The 16,307-nt window shown below is 37.5% G+C and overlaps 1 protein-coding gene across 14 annotated transcripts in view; it reads right to left on the reverse strand.

The window, feature by feature from the left end:
• Positions 1-16,307, reverse strand: part of LDB2 (LIM domain binding 2) — a 375,417-nt gene that overhangs the window by 84,256 nt on the left and 274,854 nt on the right. For all 14 annotated transcript variants that reach the window (XM_080796093.1, XM_080796085.1, XM_080796096.1 and 11 more), the window contains exon 3: positions 2,197-2,369. In XM_080796093.1, the coding sequence (XP_080652219.1) occupies positions 2,197-2,369 (173 nt within the window). The remainder of the gene's footprint in view (positions 1-2,196; positions 2,370-16,307) is intronic.

Genomic DNA, 16,307 nt, shown 5'->3' on the forward strand with positions numbered 1-16,307 from the left:
TGAAAAAAGGCACTTCATCAGAAGAATGGGATTTTTAAAAAAATTTAAAACCCATCCCGAATATATATCATTTTATCTTCAGAGCAGTTGACTATGCTCATTAACGAAAAAGTTGTGGCCTGGAATGAAAGAAATATATATGAGAAAATATAAAGGACTACCTTTTATTACACATTTAACATGTATATAAAATGTTACACATGTTATTTTAAAATTATTTATTGTCATATAATTTATTATAAAATATTGTATTAGTGTGTTTATATAAAATATTTTATGCTTTATAAAAGGGATGCTGCAAAAATGCATTTTTATTTTCAATGGCTCTAGGCTTTGGAAGTAGCTTCTTCATTATAGCCATTTTATTTAATTCTCATGGATTTCTTTTTTCCCCGTAAAGCATAAGGAATTGGCATGTTTTTCTTGATTACCTAAACATAATGCTAAGCCTAGACAAAAACAAAACAAACAAATAAAAACCGAATAATGAGCTAGCAGAGAAATCCTTTCTCTGTGGGTCTCTGACTTCCTAACTTTTGAAATAGGTGGTGTTATCCAACTGAGATACAAGATTATGTAAATATTTTACATCTCCAAAATGAAGTGAGACATGGGCAGATTAAACCATCATCCAGGTGATCATTCCTTTCCATGTAACAAAATTCTCTTCCCAGCATGGACGTCTACATACAATGGGAATGAATATTCTTTGTGCCTGATTGGCAACCTTCCTTTCCATTCAACTGTTGAAAAGGAAGAAAGAGAAAAACCCAACTTCTGCCCCACATTTAAAATGTCTATTGACAAAATTAAGATACCATGAAATCAATGACATTTGATGATTTGCTTTTGTATTTTTTCACCATTTCCTTTGCCTTTTTTAAAAAAAATATATCATTGTGAGCAATCAGGAAGATGAAGCTGCACTAACAAGATCAATGCATCCTTTAAATGTTAAACATTTTATTTTTATATGTGTGCATACAAAACTGTGCATAAGTAACAAACATATCTTCAGTCTTGTAATTTGGGCTTTTGCAATTAACCCTGATAATTCAAGTTCTCAACTATAAAGAGAGGCTTGTCATGTGTGTTTTCAACTAAAAGAGATAGCTGCTGTCACTAATATTACAGATTAGTTTCAAACTGAGTCTTCGTCACAATGCACTAACTAGTGTTCATTCAAATAAACTTCTGTTTGTCAGATTCTCTGGCTACATATTTGTTCTCACTAATTTTGCTACTTGGGAGAGGACATAAAGGAATTGTCTCTAGTGTTCCAGAAATGTCTTTGCCTGGAAGGAGTACTCCCCCAGGTTGATTGTCTGTGGATGCGAAGGGTCATAGGTGTAGAACGTATAGGAGGCATTTTCTTTCACTTCACATCCTTTAATTGTGCCTCAAAGATCATGTTACCCGGTCCTCCACCCAACCCCCTCCCCTGTGTTTCTCATTTTCTCACAACCAACTTTTGACTCTACTGTGTTCACTTGCTGATTGACCAACCACAGAACTTCTCTGAATTTGGGGAAACAAATTTTAAACTCTGAATTTCCTAGTTACATTTATATTTTTATGTTTTTATGCTCCTTGAAGATTGCAATTAGTTGAGTTGTAGTTAGTTGCCTTTTCCCCCCTGTTTATTAACATTTGAACTTAGCTTTAAAAAGCATTTAATTTTAGGGGCACCTGGGTGGCTCAGTGGGTTAAAGCCTCTGCCTTCATCTCAGGTCATGGTCCCGGGGTCCTGGGATCGAGCCCCGTGTCGGGCTCTCTGCTCCGCAGGGAGTCTGCTTCCCCCTCTCTCTCTGCCTGCCTCTCTGCCTACTTGTGATCTCTGTCTGTCGGATAAATAAATAAAATCTTTAAAAAAAAAAAAAGTATTTAATTTTAGAAACAAAAGACAAATACTGACCACACAACACGGGAGAATGTTCTTTTAGATGTAGAAGATTATTTGTTTTCTAATTTAGCAACCTGTGTCTCTTAATTTTGTGGGTCTATCATATTTGCTCTGCATCACATGCACACGTTCACCAAGCGTCTAGCCATGTCACAAACAAAAGAGATTATCTCATAGCACTGACAGTGTCTGAGATGTAAGAAATCAGCTCAAAGTTCCGGAAGAAAGGCATAATTATTGTCCTTCAATATACCCACAGAAGCACAAGCCATGTTGCTGAGTATGTCCTGTACCTTGGTAAACATGGGCTTCCCATGCTGGGTGACCATAGCACACTGGTCGCAGTCCACTGTGATGGATGAGTTGTGGTATGACTCTTTCGAGTGTTTGAGGATGTAATACAGGTCGGTCACCCCTCCTTCAAACACAGTGCTAAAGTAACGAGGGATAAGGGTCCTGCCAATAGCTGGGAAAGAAACACAGAGAAATAAACCATTAACAAAAGAATCCAATGGTCCCACTCAACCCACACCATTGCCAGACTTCCAACTGGATACAAATCATTTCAAGAAACCAATCATACAAGGAGGTAAATTTCTTTCTTTTGTAAACAGCCATGACCCTTCCGAGTTGCAGTTAGTGAAATAAAATCCCCAACTGTTCAGTAAAAATTTGTACATTCATCTCTACAGATTTTGTATTCATTGAAAGTCAATAATGTAAGGGTTGGTACTTTAAAACTAACAGGAACAACAACCACAACATCGAAAATAACAGGAACAAAAGCAATGACCACTTTGAATCTCCTAAGTATCCTCTAAATGAATATATTTTTTTAAAAAATAAAACACATCCAATCGAATCAGATTTTGCAGTGAATTGTTTATAAGCCAATCATCCAATCATGTACTATTAGTAATAGTAGTCATAATGTAAATTTTGATAATGTAATGCTTTGCAGTGTGTTAAGTATTTTGGGATTCTTTCATTGAATCTTCAGAACAACCTCAAGATAGTGGGGAACTGGAAACCAAAAGGATTATTATGTCAAAAAAAGGTCATTAGGACTATATCAAAGTCACATGACTTATAATAAGTAGATAATTGGGGTCTCTAACTCCAAATCTGCAAACGTTTACTCTTTTCAACACTGTCTCCAACTGCTTTAAATGACTGAGAATCTGCATATACAAAAAGGTCCATACCTATGTAAATACTGATTATTCTATTTGCTTCTGGAGCTGGATATCTTTCTAGAACAAAAGACCAATTTTAAGATAACTTGATAACTTCTACTTGGTCTAAATTGGTCTCTTTGATTCCATGTGTCCTGCCCTGCCCCATTTTAGTTTGCACAATCGATAAGTAGCTGGGTCTCTCTGATATATGATGCTTAGAAACACCTAACAAGCCCTTGCTTTAGCAGAGATTTTAAATCCTCTTAAACTGAAAATCCCAACTCATAATATCAGGAATTTTGCCTATGTGCAGATTTTGAGGCAAAGTACTAAAGCACTCTCAAGCGATCCAAGGTTTTTAATAAATCTCTTACATTCACTATATAATGCCTCCTGAAAGACAAAAATAATATTTAAGATAAATAAATTACCAAAGAGAGCTTTAGTAGGAAAGATCATACAATCTTCACTTGAATGTTTTAAAATGTTTAATTTCATTTTAAAAGAATCAATGTTAATCCATTCCATATGGATCTATATCTCTTTTGTACATGGATTTGGGGGAAAAAAAAACTATAAAAAGAATATCCTGCCAAACTGTTTTCTGAAGTAATCTCTAAAGAATCCTGCTGTGGATGACTGGTCTCTGAATAATTTATATAGTTGTTATTGCTTTGTATTTATTGCAGTAAAATCAATCAACAAGTGTGTATTAAATATTCCAGGATTTTTGGCAATTCCATTCTAAATAATCCTCACACATACATTTTCCAAACACTGCTTAATCCCCAACAGCACATGTTCATTTGCTAAATATGAAATTCAAACAAGAGTGATTTGAGTCCACCATGTCTTTAAACATACACACAGCTAAAATTATAAGGAAAACTTTGTTAATGCGAAAAACCTTATTGTACTTTGCTAAACAGATAAAATTAATTTAATGCATTTCAAATAGTCTAACCTAAAACTAATTTCCATGAAACAGCTCTAGTAATTTGACATTTGGGGATCTGTACTGTGGAGAATAAATACAAACCATAAAAATGTAGATGAAAATATTTCACTACAATATCCAAGGAATTGTCACATTAAAAAGGTTACTGCAAATAAACACCACTGGATTAGCCACATTATAGCTTATTCATCATGAATCCTGCACCATTTCAATTCCTTTGTAGTAATATCTACTATATATTATCATCATTTTTATTCACAGAATTAAAAAAAATTGAATAAGGATAAAGGTTGCAACTTCTTAACTTTAAACCTCAATTTTTAATTACCTCTCCAACTCCAGAAAATGTACAAACTATATAGTAAATATACTCACAGGGAAATGTAGCTTTGCTTTATTTAGTATTTTCTAGCACTCTTGAAACTGATTGTTAGGGATACCTGAGGTTTGTGTTCAGCCCCTTTTCTTTATGGGAACAATATATTTCCCCCATGGTCTTGTGTGGACCATCACTCACAAAACTCCATTATCCACTGTGGTAGACTGTTACTGGTGATCCCAATGAACCAGGACAATTGCATTCACATCTTTGTGGATGTAGTCTCCTCTCCTCATATCTGGACTGGGCTCTTGATCCATTTTCATCAATAGAATGGGACACGAGTGACCTCGTGTCAGTTTTGGGCTAAATCTTAAAAAGGCTTAGAGGGGTGCCTGGGTGGCTCAGTCATTGAACATCTTCCTTTGGCTCAGGTCATGATCCCAGGGTCCTGGGATTGAGCCCTGTATCTGGCTTCCTGCCCTCTCCCACTCCCCCTGTTTGTGCACCCTCTCTCGCTGTGTCTCTAGCAAATAAATAAATAAAATCTTAAAAAAAACAAAAAAACAAAAAAAAAACCCGGCTTAGAGAAGCTTCTACTTTGCGCCCGGGTGAGAAGTCAGTGACTATGTACAAAGTTCAACTACTCTAAGACTGCTGTACTGTGAGAAGCCCAACCAACTGAGGCAGTCACATGAAGAACTGAATCTTTGGGCTGACAACCCCAGTGAGCTACCAGCAAACAGCCAGCACCAACCTGCATGAGTGAGGCCATCTTGGAAGTGAATCCTTAAGCTCCAATTAGCTGCCTCAGGCTGGTATCACGTGAAGTGGATATAAGCAGTCCCCCATAGTTTTGCCCAAATTGCAGAACCATGAGTAAATAAATTAAATATTTGTACTTTTAGCCTATAAGTTTTTAATGTAACAATGGAAAATCACAGCACCTCTCAATCTCCTAAGCTATAAAGATGGGCAAATTAGAATCCTCTCCTGAAAGACAAAGAGGGCAGTGTTGCCACTAAAAATGTGTATTATAGAAACACAGAAATTTGCATAGAAAGGAAAGCAGATTAGAGAGACAGAAAGTCTTTGTGGACTGATTTGGTACCTCTTAGGACTGAAACCCAGTTCCATTCCTTAGAGGTTCTGCTTCTATGAGACGTGTACCTCCTGCTTCTTTTTTTTTTAATGATTTTTTTTAAAGATTTTATTTATTTGACAGAGAGAGACACAGCGAGAGAGGGAACACAAAAAGGGGGAGTAGGAGGGGGAGAAGCAGGCTTCCCACTGAGCAGGGAGCCCGATACGGGGCTCGATCCCACGACTCTGGGATCAGGACCTGAGCTGAAGGCAGATGGTTAATGACTGAGCCACCCAGGTGCCCCATACCTCCTGCTTCTTTTGCTTAAGTGAGTTTGTGTTAGCTTTCTGTCATTTGCAAACAGATGAACCCTTATTAATGCTGTCCCACTGCACTGGAGCATGGATGGGGTAACAAACGCTAATGTAAAAGAAAAAAGAAGTGATGAGAAAAAATTAACTATAAGAGATAGCTGAGTCTTTTTGTGCAACATCCTGTGTCCGTAGCTGTATTCGTCTTCTATACCTGCTGTAACAAATTACTACAAACTTAATGGCTTAAACTCTCTTTATTGATTATCTCATAGTTCCTGACAATCTGACATGGGTCTTGCTGAGCTAAAATCAAGGTGTCAGTAGGGCTGTGGTCTTTTCTAAAGGCTCTAGGGGAGAACCTGTTTTCTTGTTTTTTTCAAGGATCTAGGAGCTGGCGGCTTTCCTTGGCTATGTCACCTTCGTACATCATCCACCAGCAGCAGTGGTTGGAGTTTTCCTTGTCTGCCTGCCCCTTCCACTTTTTAGGACTCTTGTGATTGCATTGGACCCACCCAAATAATCCAGATAATCTACCATCCCAAGTTAACATATTCACAGTTGCCAAGGATTAGTACTGGACGTCTTTGGGCACCATTATTCCACAGAGTTTTTGTTCTATAAGGGAGTATATACAAAATATAACACACACACGACAAGCAGTATATAGATAATGTGCAGTGAAAGGGACAAATAACCAGAAGAAAAAAAAAATCACTTGTGCTTGAGGAAATCACTCTATAACTCATTCATTGATTTCTTCTATAAACATTCACTGAGCTCAGAGTAGGCATAAAGCTCCTTGGTAGGTGCTAGAAACAGAAAAATAGATTTTTGTCCCCGTCTTCCACTTACTTCTAACAAGAGAGTTAACAAATATGTAAGCATCTATAACACAATGTGATAATAGTTAAAAAAAATGAATTTGTGATTTTTGAACTCTTTGCCAGTTTCTTCTGAATCCCGATTTCAATGTACATCTTTATTATTTTTGAAGCACTGAAAAGATTAAAATGTCCTTTTAATTTAGTAAATCATGCAGCCTCACTGCACAGCCTAATAGACATGACTTTAAATCAGTGAATGCTTCAGAGTTAGATATGGTGGTCCCATAACTCATCAGGTACACCAATTCTGAATCTATTCAAATTTTATACTGTCATATTCATATGCTACACTTACACTTTAGATTTATACTTTAATCCTTGGAATTAAAAATAATTTAAATATTGATATACCTAAAACGACATTGTACTCCCACAGAAAGGATTACATCTTCAAATATTCTTGTATAGAGATTAAGACTATAGTAGATTATAAAAGAAATTCAATTTTTCTTACACTTTTATGTCAAAGTTCCAAAAGTTGGGAAGGAGAAATATGGTGAGCATGATACTACAAGAAGATTTTCTATGAGTGAAATATAAGGAGGTTTGATACAACATATATAATTTATCTATACTCTTACAAAAGACAAGAAAATGACAGATTAAATTATTCAGGAGCCTGAAATGTGTATAAAGAAAGTCTAAATAATACTCTACATTGTAGGTAAACATTTAGAGCTAGCTAAAAATTTACTCATAGCTAATTTAGATATTAAGCTCTAAATTCCAGTTCCTTGGGAGGTTTTTATTGTTCTGTTTTGTTCCCAACCTTTGACTCCATTCTCCAGAAGTTTTTGCTATTGGAGTTGATAGGCTGTTGGTTCTGGGGAGCAGTATCTAACTCACATCTTTTCTCATAAATGATACTGTGGATATTAGGATATCTACAGGATACTTGAAGATATTAGCTAATTTTCCCCCATTTAGAAACTAAATGGTACAAACTGAGAACTCTTAACCATTGAGAAGATATAAACTACTGTGCATCTGTTGTTTTGAGCGTTTCATCTCTATTAATCATCATGAAATGCTTTTTTTAAACTCTTAAGAATGTATATAGGTAGTGCACATGAAAGAGGTTATCAGTAGAAATAATCATATGGGAAAATGTTCAAACCAGAAATCAAAGTACCAAATAAAATAATAATGAAAAGATTAAAACAAAAACCTGGTGAGGTTGTGGTGAAACATACATACTTGAACACTTACAGGCAAATCAACATAGCAATTACTCTTTATCTTGAGACTTTCTAATTCTTTGATAGCTTGTTAGGTGTAAATACCTTTGCCAAACTGCAGTTCTAATGTGCAGATATTAAGTGCTCTGAAGTTCTTCAAGTCCTGTGAGAAAATACTGTCTAATGTTAAGACTTTTTGATTTGGGGAGATCATTTACTATTCTAAATGCCTGTAATTTCTATCTTTCAAAGACAATTCACTTAAAAAAAAAGTGAAAAGGGTTGAGGACAGTAACTAAAATGTGGAATAAGAGGATGTATTAGTGTCACTTACACTTGACAATTACTTAACTAATGATTTTTCTCCTCTTTGGAAAGAGAAAACCACACAACCACACATTTGTGTTTTTAATTAGGCAAAGTTTAACTATAATAAAGTCATCAATTACTATAGTTTTTAAAAGTTTTTTTGTAAATGTGATAAGGACAAATTGGTTATCTGAATCTGCATAGTTTCATATAGTTGTTCTAAGGCTGCAGTACCTCAGAAATCCATATGGAAATACAACTGAAATAAATAAAAAACACAGAGATTCATTAAAATTAAACTTACGTGTATTCAGAAATCAGTGAATACTTTATGCTAACATGTAAATGGAGATGCTCCTAGTAATGAATTAAACAATACTGGTGATTTCATTTATAGTAAATAATCATTATAAATAGCCAAAACAAAGGAAATAAATTGGCTTGAAATTAAATAGGGGTGATAGAGGTTCAAAGCAAATTCCTTTGTTTTGAAGGGAAAGCAAGTCAAACAAACTTTACTTTCATAAGTTGAAATTTGAAATCTTTCATTAACATATCTTTTAATGCCAACACCTTTTACTTCTTTTCTCAACCAAAGCAATTTGATTTAAATATCTTCTTTCTGATAACCTCTCTTACTATTTCAAAGATTCATTCGTGTAATAGATGCTTACTAAGTACCAGCTATGGGCTAGACATTGTTCTAGGGGCTGGACACGAACAGCAGGTAAGCGAAGAAGCAGAAAAGACTGGGTGGTGAGGGAGGGCAAGCTAGTTTAGACGGGCTGGCCTGGAAGGCTGTAGTGAGGACATGTTAATGGAGATGGCTCTCTGATTCCACCGGGCCATGTGAAGATCAGGGAACAAAATGGTCCAGGTTTAGGCAGCAGCACAAGAGCAAAAGCCCTAGGACAGGAATGAGTTTGGGTTAAATAAGCTTGGTGTGTCATAACATCAGAAAGAAGGCAGTATGGCAGGTGCACAGTCAGGAGAATGAGATAACAAATGAGCTCAGGAAAAAAGAGGCAGGACCAGATCATGTGGAACTTTCTAGGCCATGGTAAATGGCTTGCAATTTATTCTTAGTGCAATGAGATCTCACTGGAAAATTTTAGCCAAGGATAAGATCTGATGAACATATTCTGTTCTTTTCTTTTTTAAAATATATTTTATTTATTTATTTGAGAGAGAGAGAGAGAGTGTGCACAAGCAGAAGCGGGGGAAGGGACAGAGGGAGATGGACAAGCAGACTCTGCTGCTGAGCTAGGAGACCCTCGCAGGCCTCAATCCCAGGATCCTGAGATCATGACATGAGCCAAAGTGAGACGCTTAACCCACTGAGCCACGCAGACACCCTATATTCTATTTTTCTTAAATGTATTGTTCACCTGCCAACAAAATCCCAAAACTCCAATAAAAATATGTGATCCTCCTAGAAATTTAATTGGTGTTTTTTCTCCCATTTTGTACCTACAAAACTTTTTAATAGCTGGACTAACACTTTAGTGGACCACCTTGTGTTAGATGTTAGAGAAATAATGATGACCACGGTAGAGCCTATCTTGCTCTTAAGGAGCATCTGATCAAATTGTAGAAACTTACAGATAAGCCTCATTTCATCTCATTTAATTCAGCAAGTATTTTGGCATATTCAGGTAATATTGGGTTCTGATTCTGTCAGCCATACCACAGGGTATTTCTCTCAGATGTATGATTTTCATTGTCGGCAGAACTCTTTTATCCCTTTATCCAAAGCATAGGGCAGGAACTGTGGTCCAGCCAAGGAGTCAAAGTCCTTTGGGCCATGCTCTAGTTACTGATGCCCTATGGGTACAAGGTCAATAATGTGATAGAGTAAGATCTAAACTACAGGATGAATAGACATCAATAAGGCAAAGGGGGCCAAGGGAATAGCATGCATCAGGGAGCATCACACATTTACCATGATTTAGACTGCTGCCTGGACCAGATATTATATATTTGTACCTTAGACGGTCTTGTCTGGATGAGCTCCTTTACATAGACTTGTTTCATTCTTCCCAAGACAGTACACTATTCTTTTAGTTATCCAAACTTCATCATGCAGTTTACATCTGATGGATTTTTTCTGCCCTCTGTATATTTTTATTTCAACACTTTCATAACAATATTCTCTTCTTCAAGACTAACCTTACGATAATTTTGTCAAATTTTCCCTTCTCCCTGACTCCAAGGTTGGAAAAAGGTTAATTTAAATTCAATTTGATTTACTAAGAAACAGTTGGCATCTTTAAAATACCCAATCTTCCCACAAAGGAACATGAAATGTTTATCCATTTAAGTCTATATATCTACCACAAAATAATTCTATAGTTTGGTATATACAAATAGCTAACATTTCTTGTTAAGATAATTCTTAAATATTTTAGTTATACTGAATGGATAATGCAACCTTTTCATTATATTTCTATTTGCAACACACACACTTATTAGAATGGTCTTATTAATTTTAATAGTTTTTTGGAAGAATTTTGCAAGTTTTCTAGGTGAAGAAATCTCTCATTCCCAAATATGGATAGTTTTGTTCCCTTCTTTTTTTCCCCAATATATTTATATCATTACTTTCTCATCTTTTTTTTTTTTTAAGATTTTATTTACTTATTTGACAGAGAGAGAGAGAGAGATCACAAGTAGGCAGAGAGGCAGGCAGAGAGAGAGAGGGAAGCAGGCTCCCTGCCGAGCAGAGAGCCTGATGCGGGGCTCAAACCCAGGACCCTGAGATCATGAACTGAGCCGAAGGCAGAGACTTCAACCACTGAGCCACCCAGGAGCTCCTACTTTCTCATCTTAATGCAATGGTTAGAAGAGAATTTCTAGGAAAAAGTATTAAATAGTGAGTGAAGTAGTAGATTTTCTTTTTTTTTTTCCTCCTCAAGTTTTTAGAGAACACCTCTAGGATTAAGGGAAGTACTATACACTGATTTGAGATCAGATCATATTACTTATAATGGAAAAAAATCAAATTATTCTTCCAATCTTTGTTTTTATGATTTTCTTCTTTTTTATACTGATGGATGTTTAATTTGATCAAATGCCTTCTCAGCTACTACTGAATTGGTGGTCTAATTTCCCTTAGAAAGCTATCTATTAATATATTTTCAATTATTGAATGATGTTTTTACTCAGTATAAAGCTTGCTCTCTTGTGCATATGTACCCACATATATTTTTGTATAAACTTTTGCATAAATTCAACTTATGGATTCACTCATTCCTTTAACAAATATCCATGCAAGTGGTGCTTTCTATAAGGCATTATCCTATAGCTACAAAATTGGAATGTTAGAGCCACAAAGACCTCAAGCGTAGTCCGGTGATTCCCAGTAGCATTTTCTAATTCCAATGGGCTTCTGAAGATTTTAAAGTGTACCCTTAGATAGTTCCATATTTCAAAAATACCGTTAAAACAAAGACTATGCCTTGCATGTTTCTCTGATTTGAGTAGGAATGAACTCAACTCATGGTGATACTGATTAGCTCCTGATTAGTGATTATGAACAGCACTTAACATATGTGGAAAAAATATAATACAAAATACTAACAATTATTTAATAAAGGTAATTAGGTTATCCATAATTATATTCCATACCCTCATTTTACTGCAGAGGAATGTGATAGGGAGAGAGGTAAAGCCACATAGCTACATGAGCCACGGTGGGGTAAAGTAGAATGCTTGTTGTAATCAACCAACACTGTTTTTTTTTTTGTTTGTTTGTTTGTTTTAAAGATTTTGTTTATTTATTTGACAGAGATCACGAGTAGGCAGAGAGGCAGGCAAAGAGGGGGGCGGGAAGCAGGCTCCCTGCTGAGCAGAGAGCCCAATACGGGTCGATCCCAGGACCCTGGGATTATGACCTGAGCTAAAGGCAGAGGCTTTAACCCACTGAGCCACCCAGGTGCCCCTGGTTTTGTTTTTATGCCTGAGTTTGATTTTTATTAATTTTTAAATTACTTAAGTGATACACATGCAAAAATTAACACATTACTGTTGCAGAAACTCACTGTTTACTAGATCTGCTACCTTTGTCTAGGCATAGAGCCAGTCTTCACTTTCTAAACTCCCTTTCTGTTGGGTGATGCCCAGTAATCAATGTCCAATGGATATTTCCATTGTTATAATTCTTTTCAACCAAGTAGACATCGAGAGGGAAAATTTAACATCCAGACATGACAAGTAAAATCATTCTGTGTGTAATTGGCACATTCTTCCCCACCTCTGATGATCAGATGCTGCAGACTCAGCAAGGGATCCATGCAACCTCCTGGATAGACAAGCCAGAAGATGGGAGGAGCTTTGGGTCCCTGAATTGCTACCAGAAAGACAGCTACTACATATTGGGAAGACCCATCTGGGTTTTTCTATTGTGTTAAGCCACTGAAATTTCAAGATTTATTTGTCTAAGTTGCTAGGGTTAACTAATACAATTGCTAATAAGCCCAAAGTTTCCGTGAGCAGCCTGTACCCATCAATGTGAGTGCCTTCACTCCTTCCTAGGTTACCTTTGTTATCAGTATGTTATGTAGCCTTCTAGATTTTTAAATCATACACTTATCTCTCTATATATGTTCCCATAGAAAAGACATACCATTTTTTGTGAGTGCTTTTTGTCTTGTTTTACATAGAAGCTATCATAATAAATGCATCCATAAGGAACTTGTTGTTTCTCATTCAGTGATATCTATTTTTGAGCTCTAAGGTTAATTCATTGATTTTAAACACTGCATCGTATTCCAGAGGACAACTTTTTCACAGGTTATTTAGGCACTTGGTGAGGGACACAGGGATTATTTTTTCAACCATTTCTAAAAGGGTAGATGATGAAAAGGGTAAAAGATATACATACATATATGCATATATACATACATAAATATATGTGCATGTATATATATATACACACATACATACATATATTAATATATACACACATATATTAATATACGTTCATATTTTATTTAACTAGCTACCAGCAATCACCCTTCCAAGTGCTGTGACCAGTTGACCCTGATAGTAATACATGTTTTACTCACAACTTCACCAGCACTGAATATTGTGAAGTTTTACTTTTTTTTTTTTTGGCCATTCAGGTTACAAAGCATGTCCCTTACAAAGGGACAGTGGCAGTCCTCAAGTCCTCAAAGCTTTACCTACATGTCGATGGTGAAATTAAGTAGTTGATCCAGTTCGTGTGGTTATTATCCTGGGTGAATCATCCACATCTGATGTTTTCAGATGGTTTGCAGTTGTTTTTGTTTGTTTGTTTGTTTGTTCTCAATTTTTCACTCCAAACCCATTCACTTAGCTAAAGGAAAAAATTGGCGCCAGGAAAGAGAAGTGAGAAAGACTCCATTCTTTGATTTTTTCAAAGGTGCCAAATGTCAACAATTCTTATGAAATTATTTCAACATGATTTATTGGGCCTTCTCAAACTTAAACCCACAGGGACACCACTAGTCATTCCATTCTTGTGTTTTAATATCAGCACAATGCAGTGACGTTAGAGAAATGTTGCCAGAGAAATAGACAAATGTGTGTGATTCCAAACTTAATAGAAAGCAGAGCTTGGCAACCTTTAGCAACAAATGCCAAGAGATGATTTCTTCTCTGTAGAGAGATGCAGACTTGGGTAGAATGGGGCCTTCCCCCTGGGCTGGATATTGCACAAGATGTTCTCTCTAAGGTGTTAAGTGGTCACCAAAATAGAAGCTAATAAAATATAACCTTTTAGAGTGGATTTTGAAGTCAGGGGAAAGGTTTGCAGAATTAAAATAACAAACTGGCTGTCTTCACCACCTTTCTCTTACTCCATTTCAATCCCACCTACTTCCACAATGTTTCCTGCATTGGGCTTCTTAAAACCTTTGCCCCCTGGGGCGCCTGGGTGGCTCAGTGGGTTAAAGCCTCTGCCTTCAGCTCAGGTCATGATCCCAGGCTCCTGGGATCGAGCCCCACGTCGGGCTCTCTGCTCTGCGGGGAGCCTGCCTCCTCCTCTCTCTCTGCCTGCCTCTCTGCCTACTTGTGATCTCTGTCTGTCAAGTAAATAAATAAAATCTTTAAAAAAAAAAAAAAAAAAAAAAAAAAAAAAAACCTTTGCCCCTGAAGCATCCTCTGCCTCACAGGTCCTAGACTCCCCTCTTCTGCTTCATCCTATGTCCCAGGCCTCCTCCTACCTCGTCTCCAGCACCGTGTCTTCTGGGTGAGCAAGCAATTACAAACTCGGATGCCACAGTGAAACTTCTGGATATATCTACTGGCTGTGCCATGTTATTCACGGGGTGACCTTGGACAAATGATTTATGCTCTTTTACACCCTAGTTTCTTTGGGTGTCAAATGGGAATAGACAAGTCATTAGTTCAGCGAGCTGCTAAAAGTACTCATAACACAATTGTGTGTGTTCTGGGTTGAGCACAGAGTCCGACTCTGCTAAGCATGACTAAAAGTCATCACCCCACACCACTTTTCTCGGCATAGTCCATGAGAGTTACCCCGCTGCATTGGAATCATCAATGCATTGTCTTTCCTCCAGTGACTGCAGTTCCCTGAAGGCAGGGAACATTCCCTGATCATTTCAGTACCACAGCACATTCATGATGTAAACAGCTACTTAAGAGATGTTTGGCACATTGGATGAATGTGGACTTGGCATGTCTATTGAAACAGTCTGCCAAGCTCAAGCTGGTTCTGTGCACATAAGGGTTTCTAATGCAGAGGCAAAGCCACTTTCAGAGTTTAGGGCCAGAGAATCAAAATCACAAGAAGGAGAAAATAAGGTTTTAGGTCCCCGTATCTGGAGTGTTCACATCTGAATGCTCTAATCCTGATAATTAAAGATTAGAGACTAATCATTTTGAAAGATTTGTTTTGGGATTAAGGTTAATTTTGTGTTTTGCAGGTAAAAAAAAAAAAAAGTGTCCTATCTGAGGAGACTAGTTAGTTCGAAGGGGCTTCTCCCTTATTTTATTTGTGTGTACAATTCATAAACATTTGAAGTTAATAAAAAAAAAATACATAGATGCTTCTCTAAAAAGAGAGAGAAAAGGGAAGGAAGGGAGGGAAGAAGAGAGAGAGAGAAAGGAAGAAAAGAAAGGAAGGCAGGAAGGAAGGAGGAAAGAAAGAAAGAAAGAAAGAAAGAAAGAAAGAAAGAAAGAAAGAAAAGAGAAAGGGAGAGAGAGAGACTGACTCCATTTGCACGCCAAGTCAGCATTCCAGGGGCACTTTACAGGGAAGTAAAAATCCTTGGAAACGAGAAGTAGTAAAAGAGGGTCAGCTTCACATTCCACGGAAGTCCACTGGGGGCTGTGCCTCTGACCCTCAGATTGTGTCTACAAGAAAAGGAACAACCATTCTGACAGTGAATTAAATGTTCCATAGTCTTTCTGGCAGCAGGACTTAACAGCCAAAATGCACCCACCCAAGATTGATAAAACCGCGTGGGCACCAGCTGTTGGAGTTTCACATGCTGTGTGCAGATTTTCAGAAAAGCGTAGGACTCAAGCAAGAGAAGAAAGCTTCTGGGGCGCCTGGGTGGCTCAGTGGGTTAAAACCTCTGCCTTCAGCTCAGGTCATGATCCCAGGGTCATGGGATCGAGTCCCACATCGGGCTCTCTGCTCAGCGGCGAGCCTGCTTCCCTTCCTCTCTCTCTGCCTGCCTCTCTGCCTACCTGTGATCTCTGTCTGTCAAATTAAATAAAATCTTAAAAAAAAAAAAAAAAAAGAGAGAAGAAAGCCTCTGGGCATTCTGTGGGTTCTGGAACTGGTCTGGTTTGCCCAAGACTTGGCACCAGCCTAGTTCCCAGTGCTTACACACACTGGTCACATTCCTCGTGGGCCAAACAACATCAAGAACTCCCATCCCAATCCACCATTGTGTGACAGTCCCTTTCCTGAAACTCCCTTGTCTCCTTTCAGTGAGACGGCTGTGGCTCCATTACCCAAGATGAAATGACACTTATGGCCTCTGTCTGCACTCCATTGCCTTTGGGAGGAAAGGTGACCCTCTTTCCAGGAGATAAGTAGCGCCATATTATCTACTGGACCATGTGCCCCGGAAGCAGGATCCTTGCATCTGCACAGGCATGGCTCTGGCTTCTCTCTGGCTCTCTACTTTCTCCTCTGTCACTATTAAGAAATGATAAAAAGGTCC

This window comes from Martes martes (assembly GCF_963455335.1).
Source record: "Martes martes genome assembly, chromosome: 2".
In the NCBI taxonomy this organism is placed as follows: domain Eukaryota; kingdom Metazoa; phylum Chordata; class Mammalia; order Carnivora; family Mustelidae; genus Martes; species Martes martes.